The sequence below is a fragment of the Bufo gargarizans genome, chromosome 8 (assembly GCF_014858855.1).
Source record: "Bufo gargarizans isolate SCDJY-AF-19 chromosome 8, ASM1485885v1, whole genome shotgun sequence".
Lineage (NCBI taxonomy): Eukaryota > Metazoa > Chordata > Amphibia > Anura > Bufonidae > Bufo > Bufo gargarizans.
This window is the reverse complement of record NC_058087.1, coordinates 37,501,298-37,521,462: the sequence shown is the minus strand read 5'-3', so window position 1 is coordinate 37,521,462 and position 20,165 is coordinate 37,501,298. Positions and strand designations below refer to the sequence as shown.

General features: G+C 41.2%; 1 protein-coding gene across 1 annotated transcript in view; it reads right to left on the bottom strand.

Moving 5' to 3' along the window:
* SLC25A12 (solute carrier family 25 member 12) overlaps positions 1-20,165 on the bottom strand; it is a 123,497-nt gene that overhangs the window by 3,598 nt on the left and 99,734 nt on the right. The window contains exons 13-17 of the mRNA XM_044303617.1: positions 19,217-19,297; positions 6,725-6,865; positions 4,931-5,069; positions 2,600-2,758; positions 892-982 (exon numbers count right to left, since the gene is read on the bottom strand). Coding sequence (XP_044159552.1) covers positions 892-982; positions 2,600-2,758; positions 4,931-5,069; positions 6,725-6,865; positions 19,217-19,297 — 611 coding nt within the window. The remainder of the gene's footprint in view (positions 1-891; positions 983-2,599; positions 2,759-4,930; positions 5,070-6,724; positions 6,866-19,216; positions 19,298-20,165) is intronic.

Below are 20,165 nucleotides of genomic sequence, written 5' to 3'. Positions count from 1 at the left end.
TTCTGTGATCCTCCATTTCACTTAACCAGTCTAACAACGCTCCACATTTATTAGGATTCTGAACATCCTTTAAAGCGGAGCCGTAACCACTCCTGACATCCCTATTTTAGTAATTGCGTTCTCCATGTAATAACAATTCTGCAGCAACTTTTCATACAACTCTGTGCTATGCTGTTCCTCCGTTATTGCTACTAAATGTTTATGACTAAAGGTATAAAGGTATGACTGGGTGTTACCAGATGGGAGTGTGTCCCTGCACAGTCTGACATTATCCAATCAGTGCTGCCAGCGTCAGACTGTGCAGGGACACCCCCCCAACTGGTAACACTCAGCTGTCAATCCGTTCATAAACTTCTAGTCGGGATAAAAGAGGAATGGAACAACATAATCATAAGAAAGGATGCTCCACAATGGTAATTTGACGTGAAATGCAATTATTTTGATACAATGCTCTATTTCTGTGCAATATTAAATGATGAGGGTTGTAGTTCTTTCCACCATGAGGATTTTTTTTGTTCTGTGATTATATGTGTATTTATTAGGTTTATGTCTGCAACCGGAGGAAGTCATCAGATATTCATTAGTATGTAACTGAGGAGAGAAAGAAAAACCGTTTTGGGTAAAGAACAGAGTTTTCATCTGAGATTTGTGCAGTTAAATTATGTCTTTTTTTTTTTTCAGACTATGAATTGATATCATTCTGTACAGAAATCCAGACTTGCACAGAGACATGTCTCTCGTCTAATACGTCTAGAGTGAAATCACCCAAGGGCCGGAAAAAGATTCTATATTAAGCACAGACAGGCAAGCGATGTTAGCACTTCAGAGATCGGACTTCTATCCAGTTATACATAAAATGCATCATGTACACAAAAGCCCTATAATACTTACATCCCGCCAAAGTCAACATACAGCCATCTCTGCAGAAGTTCATAGGTTACCAGCGTCACACCAAACTGTGGGGAGGATCGAAAAACTCGAGCTGCGGAAAGATCACACACAATTCCTCAATATAACAATCAGAGGAGGATATAAACTAGTTTATGGACAGGCTGGTCTAGATCTACTCTATTATACAGCAGTAGCACCACCAGTCTTGTCCGTGGGCTGCATCCACTGAAGTCAATCAGACTGAGAAGTGATCCATGGACAGGAGTGGCACTATTTTTGGAACAAAAAAAAAAAAAAAGGACGCTTTTTATCCAAGAAACCCTTTTACAACTTGTCTAGTCCTTTCAGTATCAAATGGTTCATAATGTCCGACCTCCATCTGCACAGAATATGTGGATACCATCAATATGCGGATATATTAGTTTGGTCTAAAAGTAAATCAAATCAATAAAAAAATGGATCCTGGAAGAGAGATTGGCTTCCAAGTTTGCTTCACATGGGGTTGTCCTCTACTAGACCGTTGGGTCCAATTATATAAAAGAGGCTCATTTTTATGTAAGAGCCTAAGCCAGCCGCCCAAATGCTTTTGAAGAGCTTTCTTTAAAACTCACCCAACGGGTCCTTGAGTTCTTTCCTTTTATCAAGTCATCCATTTTTCAATTCAGCCATCGCTTAGTCATATGTGTTTTTGAGTACGTTGGGCCATGGAGTTTGCCACCACAGACTTCTGAATGGCACACTGGTCTAAAATTGGGTGACAACCAGTATAGCTGCCATTACAGCCCCCACAACAGTACCCCGACTTTCCTAAGTATATGGGAGTGCATATACCGTTTCTGACTTAGGCCAGTGTGCCATTCAGAAGTCCGTGGTGGCAAACTCTGTGGTCTAAAAATTTGATTTAGCCATTTCTTGGTTATATGCACCAGATAGGTTAGAAACGAGGGGGGTAATCCCTTTAAGTAATGTACCGTACATGACATCAGCATCTATACAATGTACAGGATTATTCCACAGGCCTGCAACTTCTGACTTTTCCCTGGTACTGCAATCTAATACAATATATGCCTTAAGCTACATTCACATGACAGTGAAAGACGTCCGTGTCTAGAACCAATTAAGGTCTACGGGGCTATTCACATGGACTTTTTTTTTTTGCGGCTAGTGAATAGCAGCCAGACCTTCCCCACTGAAATCTATCGGACAGCTTTTAACGGACGTTAGACAGTAGTGCAGTCGTCTAAAGGCCATTAAAAATTGGTACACTAGTGCAAAATAGCCTTTTAGGGATTAAAAATAAATAAATTTACTCACCTCATCTACTTACACGCGATGAAGCAGTCACTCCTTTCTTGATGCTGAAGGACCTGCGCTTCAAGTGTGATGACATCCCCATGCGCACCCAGCGATCATGGGTGAAATTATTACTGCTGGGGGGCACTATGGGGGACATCATGTATACTGAGGGCATTGCAAGGGCTGGGATTTAAATTAAAAAAGCCAATGAAAATCATCCATTTTAATAGCCCTAAAAAAAATGGATGCAATACAGCTATTAAAAATGACCAAATAGCTACAAATTGGATGCGAAACTGGATGAAGAATGGCCATAAAAAACGGACCATTTTTCATTCTTGTGAATGTAGCCTTTACTGCAAAGAGCTGAAATCTTTAATTCACCAGACTATTTTTCAGCTGTGATACAAACCTCCGGCCCCTTTCCAGAACGCCTTTGCTCCTTCTTCTCTGAGGATTTTTCTAAAGCAGTCGATAACACCGTTGTATGTCGTTTGACCGGCCCGAGCTGCCACTTGCAGTCTTGTCTTGATGACATCAGCAGGGGTTACTAAAGAAGCCGCAGGTACGCCTAACCAAAATGGAAAGAGAGGAGATTCACGTTAACATTAGAGGATCTCAGATCCCCAGACTGGAAGAATATTCTACAATATATACACCGTATTCTATAAGGACGTTACATGGTACTTGATGGTGAAAAATGCACAACCGCCGACGAGTCTACAAGATCTATAGCACGCTCTTCTGTGACACAATCCATGTGTCTCGAGATGTTATTCCTTGGATACCAAATTACATGCTTGTTAGGACTGCTCCACACACCAGGCATTAAACAAAGTGTGCTTAATGAATACACAAATTGATTACCACGCTTGTGTCACACACAGAGGTGCTGTGAATAGCTTATCTATAGCAAATCCGTAAGAAGAGAATCCTGATGATGGATCAGTCTATAACGCTTGTGGGTTTTTTGTTACCTGAATCATGTTCTTCCTTGGAGCATGGGCTGCGTGCCCCCGCTGTACTCACATCTACAGTGGGGGGGTTATTTAGTGCCACTCAGTGGAGCCGGGAATGCTGCATGGCTAACAGGCAGATGAATAGATTGCTTTACAGAAAAAGATTTACAATGCCACCTCTATGACTGGTCGGCAGGAAGCAGAGCTGCCGCATCCTGCCACCAGCTTGGCCCCGGGCATGAGGTGGCTTTTGCCCTGCTTTGCCTGGAAGTCAGGATGTTGCAGCACTTGAACACAATGTGGTTTATATGAGAGGACAGACCCTTGTCTGCGCCACCTATTTCCCTCGAGTGTCTTCAAACATGTCACTTAGACTCCTGGGAAACAGAATGTGACATATGGAAGGGGTATAAGAGGAATGATTTAATTTTCCATGAACTAACAGAAGAATGAAGGGGGTTACTTTTTATTGGAGAGGAAGAGGAAATTGATATTGGCCTTATGTAATGAAGATACAGGCTGAGCTTTCTACGGTCTTTTAATAATTCCAGGGTATGGCGGAATTCATGTGTTACTGTGTAGCAAAATGGACCTCCAGCATGTGGCTCCCTAGGGGTTGACAACATTTTACTGAAATTTGGAGTCATGAACCAGCATTGGAATGTGGCTTCTCAAACTCTGCACTTTTGATAAAGAACTATTAATGGATGTTAAAATGTTAGATTTGGATAATTTCAATAAATATAATTATGTTAATAAATATGTATTTCGATAATATGTTAATAAATTATAATAACTACATTAATAACTGATAATAAATTACAATAAAGCTAAAAATGATAATAAATGACAATAAGATGTTTTCATAGACTGCTTGCTCCGACTGACATAAATAGTTTACAAAATTAAAGGAAATGTGTTACCAAATTTATGGGTGGCGGCCATCTTGCCAGCATTTAGAAAGCATTTTAGAAATAAAGTTTTACGGCAGCCCCATGGTCCATTGACACAATGGTCAGGAGCAGACCTTATGGATTTCTATGGGAGAGTTTTCTAGGCATCCTCTGTGACCTGTGCAGAGGTCATCGTACAAGGAAAGAATAGATAAGATTTGACAATCACCTATTGTGAATGGTGGATCCTGTCTTATCTGTACACAGAGGTGATATCATTACAGGCAGGATTAGAATGACATAAGCAGATAACTGCAGTAAAGTGATCTGTACAGACCAAGAAGTGGCGACTGTTATTTTATTTTTTAAATATAGATAGTTACATCACCAAAAATTCTTTCAAAATATGTTAAACATAAAAATGTGATTTAAAAAAAAAAAAAAGGTCATTTTCTGATGACACATTCCCTTTAATTTCATCCAAAGATGGAAAATAAGTTCACTGTTCATAAGTTGACTTAAGTGTGACAATTTGAGTGTTCAGCCCTAGATCAGGTAATCAGCTGCCTTGTTTTCCCTACCAAAATATTTTCCACCGACCTGAACATCTCAAAAGCTGCTTTTGACAGAAGCTTTGCTACAGATGGACACCCATAATGCTGCGCCAAATCGCAGAACGACATTAAGCTGTTTACACCAGTTATGCTAATGTAATTAGCGCTCATTAAAACAACGACATCATCCACGGTGAGCATATATTTACTGCTCCTTGGTGGTGACTGATACTGCTTTTGTATAAACGGGCTGATGAGGACAATTTTCATGTTCCTATTAACAAAAACAGAGTTATCTTGCGAAGGGAGGAAAATCAATCTAAAAATAAGGTCTTACCTGCGATAGCACCAGCTGCCAGAAGATTTAGCGCTCCTATGTGCCCCTCTTCATCAGTAAATTGAGATTTGCAGTGTGCGTAGACAGGGAAGTAGATGGCAGAGAACGGGATGTCACGCAGGAAGCAGGCTTTGGCACCCTGCAACAAGCATTCAAATCACTTACTTTGGTGGTTTCTTTGGTGACTTACACCGCTGGCCCAATTTTCCCTCAGAAGGCCCTTAAATACACTTGAGCAAATTTAAAAGTTGGAACAAAAGTTAGGAAACAGCAACAGATCCACTGCACCTGCGCCAATACTCGGACCAACGGCACAGGTGAGATGTCTGGCTCTGTCAATCAAGGGGAAGGGGAGAGTGTCTTTAGCAGTGGGTGTTGACGAACAGGTTCTCCGAGGGTCTAAAAGGGGCTGTTTCACTTCAGCAAGTGCCATTTATCATGTAGAGAAAGCTAATACAAGACACTTACTAATGTATTGTGATTGTCCATATTGCTTGCTTTTCTGGCCAAATTAATTTTTCCATTACATTATACACTGCTTGTTTCCATGATTACGACCACCCTGTAATCCAGCAGTGGTGGCCGTGCTTGAACAGTATAGGAAAAAATGCCGGGCACTCTGGTGGCTGGGACCATGGAAGTGCGGATTGTTCAGCACTTTTTCCTATAGTGTGCAAGCACGACCACCGCTGCTGGATTGTGGGGTGGTCGTGATAATCAAAACGACCAGTGTATAATGTAATGGAAAAATGAATGCAGCCAACAAAGGAGGTAATATGGACAATCACAATGCATTAGTAAGTGCATTGTATTAAGTTTGCCTACATGATAAGAAGTGAGACAACCCCTTTACACCAGCCCCTTGGTGCTCCAGAAGCCTAGTAATTTGTATATTACACGAAACCGATATTTCTCCTGAACTGTGTGATGTAGAAGAATAAATAAAGTGTCATTGGAATCGGCTGTGTGAATGGTTTTATAGGGTTGATGTTGCTTGACAGATACTCTTCAAATATTAAACATGTAGCGATCCTTATCTTGACTCTTAACGAGTTAAGTAAACAATGACAAGAAAATGTTAATTGGCTTTTTCAATTGCTCCCATAGGCTTTTGTCACACGAGATGTGCGTTGTGAACTCCAGCACTGTAATCCGGTCACTGCATCCGGAGTACATGATGGCTTTCAGTGAAAGTCGGAATATATGCCGGAAAGTGGACGGATTACCTCTGGATCCCCTTACAGTGAATGTGCATCCGGTGGTATCCGGCTATGCCAGACACGGTGAACCCAGTGCAAATGTGAACCCAGCCTCACCACAGCCAAGTTTAGATCTGCTACATCTGTACAATGGATGACCCAATCTATAGTACAGATATGAACATCAAAACTGCCCAAGAAAGACCTCGGCTCACTTCTTCAAGCAACTCAAATGGCCCTTTTGGCAATGAGTGAGTGCAACTGTGTCTACAGTGTGCACTTTAAGTTAGACACTGTACAAATGACATCATCTAACCAGTCTGCAACCTACATCACTCCTGAAATATCTCTACCACCTACCGCAGCACAGACGGTCTTCCGAAGAATTATATACATTATTTTGTGACCAATATTTAGGTGTGGGCATGGGTGATTAACAATGTATACATAGTCATATTGCTATTTTTGTAATTCATGGATGAGTTTTTACCGCAAGCAAAATAAATCTACATTCCTTTATTCAAGTGGAGCTGGATTTCTTTCAACCTCTTTTCGCATATACATAGTCATACAATACATCATATATAGGACTCACCTTATAAAGGCCGAAGAAGCCCAGGTCTCTCATTACACTGAGAGCACTGACTCTGGGGCCCGTAGTAATTTCTCCTGCGACCTGTAAGCGAATCTTGACAATCTCCAGCGGGTTTGTGAAAATGACTTGGGAGCCTCCTGCCTGCACACAAATAGACAATTCCGTCAGGTCTTTTACCAGCCGTTGTGGGAGCGGATCTTGATGTAAGGCGAATGATGGGATTAACAGATTCCCTCGCCTCCCGTGCCCTCTATAAAGTAGCGAGATAACTAATGACATTACTGAGACCTGTATCATACATTGTGTGTGGATACAGATCCCTTCAGCTCCAGATAAGAATGAAGAAGGATTAATACTCATCTGTCACTTGAGAAAATTCATAAAAATACCCAATGTCTGACTGTGTAAGATGAAAACGGGAATGTAGCAAGTAGAGCGCTTAGTTTTTAGATTCAATAAGCTAGAAAATCCGACCACCCGGCACCTATTGTGTCTGAAGTATTAGGCTCCATTCACACATCCGCATTTTGCTGAACGGAATTGCGGACCCATTTAATTTCTATGGGGCAGCACGATGTGCTGCTCGGACACGAAATTGCGGATCGGCACTTCCGGGTCCACACTTCCGTTCCACAAAAAAATAGAACATGTCCTATTACGGACAAGAACAGGCATATTCTATTAGTGCCGGCAATGTGCGGTCTGCAAAATGAGGAACGCACATTGCCGCTGTCTGTGTTTTGCAGATCCGCAAAACACGTTGCGGACATGTGAATGGAGACTTAGCTACCAGTACTGTGGAAGGATCATTAATATACACAGACAGATACAATTACACAGGCTAGGACATGTTAGAAGGCATCACTACAGGGGCCTATATTTACCAATGTGAGTGTGCCCAATTTTGACGTAAAATGCTAAAAAATCTAATATAACATTGCATACCTGCCAACTTTTGAAAATCCCAAAAAGGGACCATACGTGCTATTTTTTTCAGACTAGGCCACGCCGCTAACTCTGCCCAAAGCATAATTATGACTCAGTCACAACTGCAGCAAGCCGGGGTTCGGTTAGCGGCGTATAAGCACATAAATCAGATTATAGATATTTTAAGGTCCAAATTGCACCAAATAATGAAGTTATGGTCTTTTATACGCTCATTGCTGAGACAAATTAGCGCCGCCTCTAGGTGTAATGGCAACACCCCCGTTGCTCCTAGAGGCTCATTTGCATATATTAAAACATCATTTTTCTCAGCAATGCGGGCACATATGAACATGGGACCAACATAGATGCCTTCAGCTGCCAAGCGCACATGTAACAGGTCATCCAGTGTCATAGGTACCAATCTGTGGACAGATGGGCTTTAATAGTACAACACCACAGAAAAGATGCCCAGGAGATCCATGAGGCACACACAACCAGTGCTCGAGCCCCAGACCACTGTGAGCAACACACCAAGCATACACCTAAGATCTTTTCACCATTCCGACCCCCAAAATTTCTGATTTTTATAAAAGGACACTAACATCCAATAATGATTGAATTGCCTCTGAGCAGATACGGAATGCCAACAGTTTTCCTAGCAATTCCCCCATAAAAGGTTTGCATGCATTTTTCTCAATAGCAGCCCCAAAGCAATACAAAAAAAAAAAATTGCAAACCACAGTATGGACATCTGGACTTTATGATAATCACCCGCATTGCTGCATATTGAAATAGAGAATTTTACAAATCAGTGCAGTTCAAAAGTTCATTTTTCATCTGAAGGACCTTTGGATGCTGCGGCCACCACTACAGAGAAAGAGCTCAATGAAATTAATGACTTTCTGCTTTTTGAAGTCTCATTTCTAGGACAGCTTCCAAGCCGTTACAGTAAGGCAAGATCATAGCTCAACTCCATGCATGGCAGCTTAATTTATATTAAAAAAGAAAAAAGTTAAAGACAAAAAATAAAATAAAATAGCACAAAATAAATGAAATAATAAAAAATTAACATGACCTGAATAAATCTAAATGCTGTAATGAATATAATTTGAACAGGATAAAATGCACAGAAGTCCATTCAGTCAGTCATCAGTATGCCCTGAGCAGATGAGTAGACCTGTTGTGACCCTTGACCCTCTGGGGTCAGCCCGTTGTCCGCAGGTTACTGCTATCCACAAGACAGTGATTGTTCTTTGTTTATCTAGATTTTAATTTGACACAACATATATTAAATCCCGAGCACTGCAGTCTCCTGCCTGGACTAAAGTGATGGATTTCATAATGGCAGAACTTTTCAAGGTTGAATTCAAAATTCAACAATATCTTCATACAGTTTCCTTCAGAAGAGCTTTCACTACCAGAAGAGATGCATTTCCTCTGCAATTTTCCTAACTGGTATCCCACCCAACTCTCCAGATTTGCTCAGTTTATGAAGTCTAAAGCATTGAAAGGGGATTTGAAAAAGGGAGGGGCTTCGTATGACATCATCTCAATTACATGGAATTATGAATGATGTCATCCCAGGATAAGGACTTAGGAGCGATGTCATCCCTGGATAAGTCATTCACAATTATGGCTTAAAGTGACCTAGTGACTTAAAGTCGTCCGATCCCTGAAACAAGTCTTCACAGGAACATATAATTCTTCATGAGATCCAGAGCTACGAGAAGAGATCCTTATGCATTTGAAGTCTATAGTAGCATCCAGAATATATCTCATATACTGGGGCTAAAGCCTGTATTATGCAGGCCGATTGAGCAAGCGATTTTCAGAAGGGAAGAGTTTACTCCCGGCAATCGCTTGCTAGCTAGCGGAGGAGACTGCTGCTATTACATGCAGCGATCTTCCCTGCAGCATGTGGAGGAGTGATCGCTATGCCATCGCTCATCCCCATACTGTCTAGTGGTAGATCGTAATTAGACAGCATGATCTGCCGCCGGCAAGCGCTGATTTTTGAGCATGCTTTAAAATCAGAATTGCCGGATGAAAGAGCGTTTTCTCGTTCATCGGGCAATCAGCGGCAGTATTACACTGCAAGATGATCGCTAACAAGCGTTCATGTGAACGCACGTTAGCGATTAGCAGCCGAAAAATCGGCAGGTTTAATACAGCCCTTACTTTCTGTATGTTTACCAATAAGACAATTCAGATGCTTTCTTAAACCTTTGCATGCATTATAAAATGCAAAGAGGTATCTCCCAGGGAGAGAGAACCATCTCACTAGCGCCACCTTTCGTTACTGGCTCCCTATGAGTAAAAGTCAGACTTTTTAACAAGCCTTGGAATATGACAAGAGAAAACATCAAGCCAAATATCCATCTGCAGACAGCTGTTTCGGGGCTCTTGCCCCTCTTTCCCTGGGAGATTCCTCTTTGCATATTATTTTCCCATGGAGCATTGCCATTAAGTCTTTATACTCAGCTGGTCTCTTTAAGAAGAGCCTGTACCCTGCCTAAGCTGCATCCATTATAAAATAATTCAAATCAAAAATATTTAGAAAAATCACCTGAAATATAAGCCATTAAAGCGTTTTCCTAGATTTTCTTTTTAACTGATGATCTATCCTCTGGATAAGTCATTGGGAGTGTTGAGCGAATCGAGCTTTGAATGTTACATCCGAAGACGCTTCATTCAAGACTTCGGATTAAGACTGTACGGAGATCTGTCTCCGAACAGTATTAAAATGTATGGGCTCCGATGAGCCGAAGTTATTTATTTGTGAAATCGTTAAATACATTTGATATTAAATTTTCAAAACTTGAAACCGGACTCTGCTTAGGGTCTGACTGGTACCTCGGACCCAAAGCAGAGTTCTGATTCAAGTTTTGAAGCGGTTTTATACTTTAAAAATCAAATACTGAACTTATTCAATGAAGTCACGTGGGGCTTCTCGAATAAATAACTTCGGCTCATCGGAGCCCATACATTTTAATACCGTATGGAGACGGATCTCCATATAGTATTAGTGGTCATGACGTCGGATCCGCAAAATATATACGGATGACGTCCATGTGCATTCTGTATTTTGCGGAACGGAACAGCTGGCCCCTAATAGAACAGTCTTATCCTCGTCCGTAGTGCGGACAATAATAGGACATGTTCTATTTTTTTTGCGGAACGGATATACAGACTTACGGACACGGAGTAACTTTTTTGCGGACCTATTGATGAATGGTTCCGTATACGGTCTGCAAAAAATAAAAACTGAACGGACACGGAAAGAAAATACGTACATTTGCATGGACCCTTAATCTGAAGTTTTGAACAAAGCGACTTCACTCAACACTAGTCATCAGTATCTGATTGGTGGGGGGGGGGGGGGGTCTGACACCCAGGACCCCCGCTGACCAGCTGTTTGAGAAGGCACCAGCGCTTGCAGTATCACTGCGGCCTTCTGAAGATTTCCCTAGGCTGTGTCGCGTCACTTTCATCGGTCACATGGCCTAAGCGCAGCTCAGCCCCATAAAAGTGAATGGGGCTGAGCTGCAATGCCAAGCACATCCGCCATGCTGTAGTAAGCTGCAAAAAGGCCAGGGCGCTACTGCAAGTGCTGGTTTCTTCTCAAACAGCTGATCGGCCGGGTCCTGGGTATCAGACCCTCACTGATCAGGTACTGTTGACCTTGGAAAACCCCTCTAATTTGTCACCTTATTAGGTCTCGTCTGTGAAGGTGACAACCGTCACATCTTCCATAAGGCTGATCACCCAGCTTTCCTATACACCTGAATGACAAACCTGCCATATTGTGTAGTCACACTTGACTGGACGACGTGGCATAACTACACTGAAGCTTGGGAAAGCTGGATAAGGAGCTGTAATATTGGTTTATATTAGTCACCCAGCTTTCCTAGAATGGGATACAATGCTGTAAAGCTATACATTAAGACTATGGGAGTATTTTTAGCATTTCCCAATCTCTGGTAACACACCTTCAGAGGAGTTGACAAATTACACTGTAAATAGTCATTAACCAGAGCATCAATGTGAATAGCAGGAGTCATCTGTTTAACCTCAGTGTCAACTCAATGGGGTAAAACGCCCACAATGAACAATTAAGCAAAGGGGAAAAAAAAAGAGAAAAGCATCGGGCACACAAAAAATATGCACACTGATATCCGGCACACTGCACCCTGCGCCACTTTATTGCTGCGGGGTGTAAACATCTGACCCTACACATTAGACCTATTGCCCTTTACATTTTCACCCAAGGCAAATCCTCTAAACATTAGGATGTCCGAAAGCAAGTCAATCTGAGCCTCCTCCTTCCAACCCACACATCCCTGTCAATTAACGAGTTTCATTGTTTTGTTTAGCAAAGGTGTCATTCATGATTCTGCCAACAGGGGCAGCAGTGCTACATTCTGGAGGAACTTGTGTTACCACTCGCAGTCTCTTCTCCCCAACGTCTGACACGCTTTATTTTTTGATGAAATGTTTTCATTAATGTCTGACATTCAAATTATATATTGACGGTAAAAAAAACATAAAAGTTCTTAGCAAGAATAATAATAAACTTTATAGCTCACCAATATATTCAAAAACACTTATATAGTAAGAGTGAACTATAATCGGGGATACATTACTCTACAAATTATGTAAATTACCTGTTTATTTAATAGGTGCTGGGCAGTGGGATTTGCGCGGATGGCAAGGAGACTCATTGTGCTTTTATCCATTTCATTTCGGCTCAGTGGGAAGTCAAAAACTATATAGATCATGCATATTTTACCCACCCAACCACTGAATACCTTACCCAATAGCAAAAAGCAGATGCATGCATGTGTAAGGTCTCAATTTCACCACCCTGACAGTCCCAAAAGTATCAGAATTTTATTGTGTATGTATTATACATGTACTACTACAAGCACTGCTGCTGAACACGTCTCATCTTGTTGATAAAAGATGGCATACAACGCAACGCATTTCTCGTATATATATATTGCCAAAAGGACCGTTAAGTAACTGCAGTCCTAAACGCACTGCATCTTTTATTGCTAAAGAAGACATGCAATGCAACGCGTTTCAGGGCTGTGCCACCCACGCGTATATAGCCTAACAAAATGTCTAGTAACACCAGAAACACATTGCTTCTTTGAGCACATTCAATGTAATGTGTTTCAGGGCAGTACTAGTCGCATGTGTATATACGTAGCCTAACAAAATGACCACTAAGTACAATCCTGAAACGCATCTTTTCTTTTATCACTGAACTAGTCAACACAATGCAATGCGTTTCAGGGCTGTACAAGCCACATTTGTATATAGCCTAAGAAGATGATCAGTAAGTGCAGTCCTGAAACACATGGCCTCTTATCCCTGAAGAAGGCATGGAATGCAACGCGTTTCAGTGCTGTGCTAGCCACATTTGGATATAGCCTAACAAAATGTGCAGAAAGTACAGTCCTAAAACACATTGCTTCTTTTATTACTGGTTTCAGAGCTGTTCTAGTGCTTTCAGCAGGCTAGACACATATGTGGCTAGCAAAGCACTGAAACGCGTTGCTTTTCTTTTTTTTTTTTCTTCCTGATAAGGCAGGTATACAATGCATCTCCAGCTTTAGAAACCCAAGGGATACTAGATGGATCAACCAATTATTGGGAGTAAATTTTATTTCTAATAAATTGATGTCTTTTGGTCTTTTGTACAGGCCACATCTTACTTTCACGATCATTACGTAGCAAAAATATTCTTTACAGATAACATACTACAGCTTTCCTGCTCCCTGAATCTTGGCCTACAGCTTTGTGAGACATTGCGGTGGAGAATTAAATAAGGGAAATGCAGACATAACCCATAAGTGATATACATGTTATGTCTGTACAGTGTTCCTATCTGATAATTCAATTGGGTCTCGGTCACAAGCACAAGAAATCAGATTACAGGGCACCACTTATTTTCTATATATTCTCTGCTAATAATATCAGGACAGATGTCACCATGATGATCTCAAGAACAAAGAGTTGATCAAATCTGTAGAGCTCAATCAACATCACTTCCAGCAATGAATTACATGCACTGTGTGGGTGAAGGGACTTCGTCTGAAGGGGGGGAAAAAAAAATTAAGTGTCTGCAATCCTGAATCCTTCATCATTTTATTACTTAACAGCTTTGATGTGTCAGTTTTTTTAAAGATCCTTAATTTTTAATTCAGGTAAACTAGGAGGCACTCATTTGGTAGACATTTTGCATAATTAATTCAACTACTGAAGATTTGTGTAATTGTTTTTCCTTTTAAAATCACTCTATCCATTCTCAACAGATAGAAATTATGATTTAACAACCCTTGTGTCAGCTCAAATTCTGTATATATATATATATATATATATATATATATATATATATATATATATATATATATATATATATATATATAAAAAACATTATTAGTGTCTAGGAATGAAGGTGACAAAAAAATGGTTAATCATACCTGGAAAAATATTTTGACAGTTTGGAAATTTTCAGATGCGTCGATACGTTATGTTTATTTATATTGTTTATTTTTATGTAAAATTGGGAAAGAGGGGATATTAAATTTTATCTTTTTAGTTTTTTTATTTTTATTTATTTTTTATGTTTAAAAGATTTTTTTTTAACTGTCATTTTTACTTTTAGGGGACTTGTAAATGTGATAGTCTGAAGCTATTGCAGTCCACAGGATTTTGACAGGCTGCCTGCTGAGCTGTGCATCAGACACAGCTTCACAGGGAGTTTCAGGCCTAGGAACCTTCACAAGGCCCCAGCCGTCATAGCAACCGATCGGAGCTCTGTAATTTTGCCTGGGGAGATCCAATCAGAAGACAGAGGGATCACTCTCACTGTCTAACCCCACAGATTCTGTGGTTACTATTGATAGCAGCATCTGAGGGTTTAAGTGATGAGAACGCCAATCTCGGCGTTTGTCCATCCAGTTCGGCCTGTCATCCTGCAAGTTAATCCAGAGGAAGGCAAAAAAAAAAACTGTGAGGTAGAAGCCAATTTTCCCCACTTTAGGGGAATAAAAATTCATTCCCGACTCCAATCAGGCAATCAGAATAACTCCCTGGATCAACGACCCCTCTCTAGTAGCTATAGCCTGTAATATTATTACACTCCAGAAATACATCCTCTTGAATTCCTTTATTGTACTCATCATCACCACCTCCTCTGGCAGAGAGTTCCATAGTCTCAGCTGGTTCCCTCCACGTATGGAGTGAGATCAGCGTGTGAAACTGCAATATACAGCCGCTTAATGCTGATCAGGTACATGGAGGGTTAAAATTAACCCGTCACATTGAACATGTAGTCCAATCTACAGGCAGCATGTTATAGAACAGGATAAGCAGACTGATATATAGTTTTGTGGGAAGAGATCCAGTACAAGTTGTACTATATTCAGTCACACTTCTACTCATTCTTTGTTTAGGAGTCCACTGGGCGGTCCTACTCTGTGATTTACGACTAGGTCTGTATGCACTCTCCTCACTCATTAATAGGACCGCTAAGCCCAGAATGAGATATTTTTTTTTAAAATTAATAGTTCTCCTGACTTCTTAGAGACAGGTCCGGTATGGAGACTTACTGGATGTACTCCAGGGAATGCAGACCTACTGGCAGTGTTCCACGGGAAACTAATATGCCAAGAGGCATCGTTTTACCAAAGCCACTTCCAAGGCATTGCACTGAGCCAGCTAGAATACTGCTCTGTACTGACGAAGGAAAACCACCACAAAACAGCTGTCTACTTATGGATATTTGGTTTGGCTATATTCTTTGGTCAAATCCCAATGCTTGTTGGAAAGCTGGATCTTGACTCATAGGGAGCCACTTCCAAGAGGTTTTGGTGAGATGGTTCTTTTTCTTGGAAGATACCTCTTTGCATAGTTCTACTGAACGATTCCCACAAAATGATATATCCATCTGCTCAGCTCCTCTTGCTTTGTACAACATTCTGGTTGCTGACTGGATTGTATTTCCAAGGTGAAAAGAAAATAGCATGGCAGTCCATACTGCACACAGTATATATTTTTTTACAATAAGTTCATAAGAGCAATTATTGTTGCGCTCACCTTACGAGATTGTGCAGTCCATGCTCAATCCTGCTGTAGGCTTAATATCACAATAGTCCTGGTTCCACCACTGTTTGGCTCATTCACCGGGGTCGTAATACCATTTTTGAAGTCCTTTACTGGATACTACGCGTTACAGTGCCAAACTGGCACCTTCATCAGGTATCAATAAAGGATCTCAAAACTTTATCTTCATGCACTTTCCTGCACTCAAAGATTCCTGGATTTTTGATGCATTGACTTCAGACCATGCATTTCCAACATGACTGGTTTCTTTGAAAGCTCAAGACAGATTTGGCTTTAGCATAACTACTGCAGATACCACAGTCTGTAAGAACCACTAGAGACCTATATTTATTACCACATACGACAACATACATTTGCTGCTAGGTAATATATTATCTCATGATAATCATTACGAAAAATGGAAATGCCATGAAGGTGAAGTATGTGAATTACAGAAAGTCTACCTCTAATTCCTTCTATTCGACCTTTAAAGTGTCTGCAGAGATAACCCTGAGTGTGTGGAAAACACAGTGCTTTCTGTAAATGTCCATAGTACTTTTTTTCCTGATTGCCCCCATGTTCTACACAACAGTATCTCTCTCATATGGCACTGAATGCAAACCTTGTGCAGTGACAGGTGAAGGCCTAGGTATGCACCAGGCTGCCAGATCCAATCAGAGGAGACTAGAAGCAGCCTCCTTCAGGGGCCCTCTAGGGATATGTCTCTGAATTAAAAACCAGTAGGGGTCATTAACCCCAATGCCCTAAGTTCTGGGAGTGGATAGTATTTTTTGTATGTAATCCTAGCTTGTCAGCTTCACTCAAATGGAAGTCATTAGAAATCAAAAGCTTGAAAAAAATGACATCTCTAGGATATTACCAAAAAAAATAAAAAAAAATTAACAAACAAGCAGTGCATTTTTTTCTTCTTTTTTAGGTACAGGCCTGTACTTCCAAATACGTTAGAAAGCTCACTGGCCGCATTGTAAGTGTCAAAATATTACTTTGCCCAGTAACAGTGTTTTGGGATCTTGTGTTTGAATAAATTGATACATACAAATAAACAAAAAAATAAATAATCAGTATGTAAATATTAAAATGGAACTCCGCCTTCAATCTAAATCCACATTGCATAAAACATTACAAAACATACAAAGGATTTCGTTTTCTAGCGGTTCAGAAAATGTTCAGAACAAATAGGGATGAGCGAATCGACTTCGGATGTATTATTTGATTCGCATAAAACTTGTTGAATTATACTGTAAAAAACCATTACCACTTGGCACCGAACCAGAGTTCGGGAAATGTTTTTTTACAGTATAAATCAATTTCTGAAGTTATTATGCGAAGTCTCGGAATACTTCGTGAAGCAATAACTTCGGCTCATTGGAGCCAATACATTCTAATACTGTACGGAGCGCTCGTTTTATGCGAATCGACTTCGGATGTTTCATCCGAAGTCGATTTGCTCCTCCCTATTAAAGTGTATTAGGTCTACCCACGGTTCATGATCCCCAAGATAACCACCAACCACAAAAGATATGACGGCAGCATCTCCAATCCAATAAGGCTTTATTCACACACGGTGCATGAGACAGTACACATGGTCCGGTTACAGCAACGTTTCGGCTACATAGTAGCCTTTATCAAGCTAACAAAGAAGTGTCCTAGTGAAAAAAAATATCAGATCAGCTGTCACCCGGGACCCCCACCAATCAGCTGTTAGAAGAGGCTGGGTGCTCTGTGAGCACCGTGGCCTCTTCCTAGGCCATGTGATGTCACTGTACACGTCTATTTAAGTCAATGGGTCTGAGCTGCAATACCAAGCGCAGCCCCCATACAATATACACACTGTGCTTGGTAAGAGTTAGAGAGCTCCAGTGAGTGTCGCAACTTCTCAAAACAGCTGATATGGACCCCTGCCGATCGATATGTCAGCAATATATTTTTTCGGGATAACCCCTTTAAAGGGGTTGGCCAATATGGAACACTCGCTAGGATACGGTATCAATGTCCCCTAGGAGCGGGTTCAAGAGATGGGATCCACACCTATCACCTATCTTCAGAAGTGAAGGGGAGCACACCGCACAAGCGCAACCACCTCTCCTTTCACCACTATGGGACTGCCAGTAATAGCAGTGTTGGTGCTTGGCTTTTTTTGAAACTCCCATGGTGGATAATGGAGGGTGGCCGTGCATGGCCAGTGGGACTTCGGGGACTCTGTTCTGGAGATAGGCGTGGATCTCATCTCTTGAACCTGCTCCTAGGTGACATTGATGGCATCTCCTAGCAATATGACATCTGTGTCCTAGATGTGCCACCCCCTTTAATATTTTTTTTTCCTCTCAATGGTTAAAATGTACATTAAATTCCTAATTTCTTAGGATAGGTCATCAATAACAAATCGTGAGGGTCCCACACCTCTACCGAACAGCTGTTTTTGAAAGCAGAAGCTATACAATACATGGAACTTGAAGCACAAGGTTTCCTACGCTGGCACCTGAAACTACACAGCGGACAGAGCCTTCTGGTCACTTTATAGTCTCTGGCGCTGGTCACTGTATAGTCTCTGGCGCTGGTCCGTGCTTTAAACTGCTGATCAGTGGTTGTGTCGGCCCCTAACCGATCCAGAGGATAGGTCAGCAATTTCTAAGACCCGGAAAAAAAAAAACTCTTGGGGCATTTGCGCACCGAAGTTAAAAATTACAAAATAAGCTGCAAATCTATTTATGAATAGACCCATACAATAAAAGAAAAATCTAATCTGGTCTGGAAAAAAAAAGAAAAATTCTAATGCCCTATGCATACAGCTGTTGTATGCATCTATAACATGGTGCATGTAGGTGGCTCTGCTTCTGATGTTATACGGAGGCACGCAGAAGTTTTGTTTTCTCATTAATTTCATATGAGTCTGGGGGGAAGATCGTGGTATGCTCCAAAGCCTTGCAGAGGCACCATATGGTTGCATGCAGACAGCCTATGGCTCATATGACTCTGTGTGTGAAAGAAAAAGGAGCCGGGAGGCAGCGCCTCATGTGTGGTGCTGTATAGTATTGAGATTCTGAGTCTTCAAAATAGTTGCGCTTACCCTCTGCTGGTGTGAGGAGTCACAACAGCTATATTTCACTCCGCTGGTATTATCCGACCTGCCTACGGAGTGCCTGCGCTACTGCCTGGGTTCCTACACGTGACGGGGATGCGGACATCGGGATGAAGCGGTCAGTGAGAAGAATAAAAGAAAAGTTGGAACCTCTGTATCGGCACTGTCAGCGCCGATACAGAGGTTCCAACTTTTCTTTTATTCTTCTCATATGACTGTGTGCCACTGCACAGGGCCCATGTGTGTACCTTTCCCTGTGCGTGACTTCTGAATGTGGAGACAACCACATGCTTCATCATTAGTTTTTTTTTCACAGAACCCAACACAATTGCATCACTAACTTAGATACTCACACAGCCGCCAGCCATAACTTCAGCCAGGAACGGAATTGAACCATCTCGCTGAGTAAACTTATCTCGAACAAAATCATTAACCTACATAAAAAAAAGGAAATTGTAACATATGTAACAACACGATTACATGCACCGAGCACCTCCCGGGCTGCGCATTCTTCCAGCAGATTATTGGCAGCGCCGCTCCTTTATACAAACAGACATAACAATTTATAATGCTGTCTATAAACAAAAGCCACTACCTGATGCAATCTGCCTTTCACGCTCCTGTAATGGGCTCCGCATGGCCCATCTCGTAGCCGAAGAAATGACGAAACGCCCGACTGGTTTCTCTTTTTATTTATTTTTGCTTTATATAACAAATGAGAGCCAATAAGCAAGCAAATTTTGAGAAATGGGCAAAATTATAGGCTGTCGGACACGAAAACTTTGAAGATATATGTCTGCTATTGTCAACTTCAGAGGGATAGCGGAGCCGAAACCCAATTTTGTGATTACATGAAAAATGATCCAAGACAAAGAAAGATAGGGGTGTTTTATTACAGGATGATTCATGGTCTTAAGGTGCCATTACACCAGCGGATGTCCTACAGATCACGAGAAACGATCGAAGATGTAGTGACTCATTAATAATGAAAAGTAGTACGGTCGTTACTTATTCAAATCGTTCCTTGTTATTACATGTAAAGATGGGGGACAGACGCTTGGTCAAAAGGCATGTATGAGATTGTTAGCGAGTAGACGACTCCATATTATACGAACGGATCTATTAACGAGGAGCGATACTTTTTTAGCATGCTAAAAGATCAGGATGGACGAGAAACAAACGATTTTTCGCTCGTCTTTGAATCGTTCATACTTATTACATCACATGATTCTCGTTCATTTTCGCTCACATGCACAAGAATCTGTATTCGCTCCGTGTAATAGGGCCTTTAGTTTGGAACAA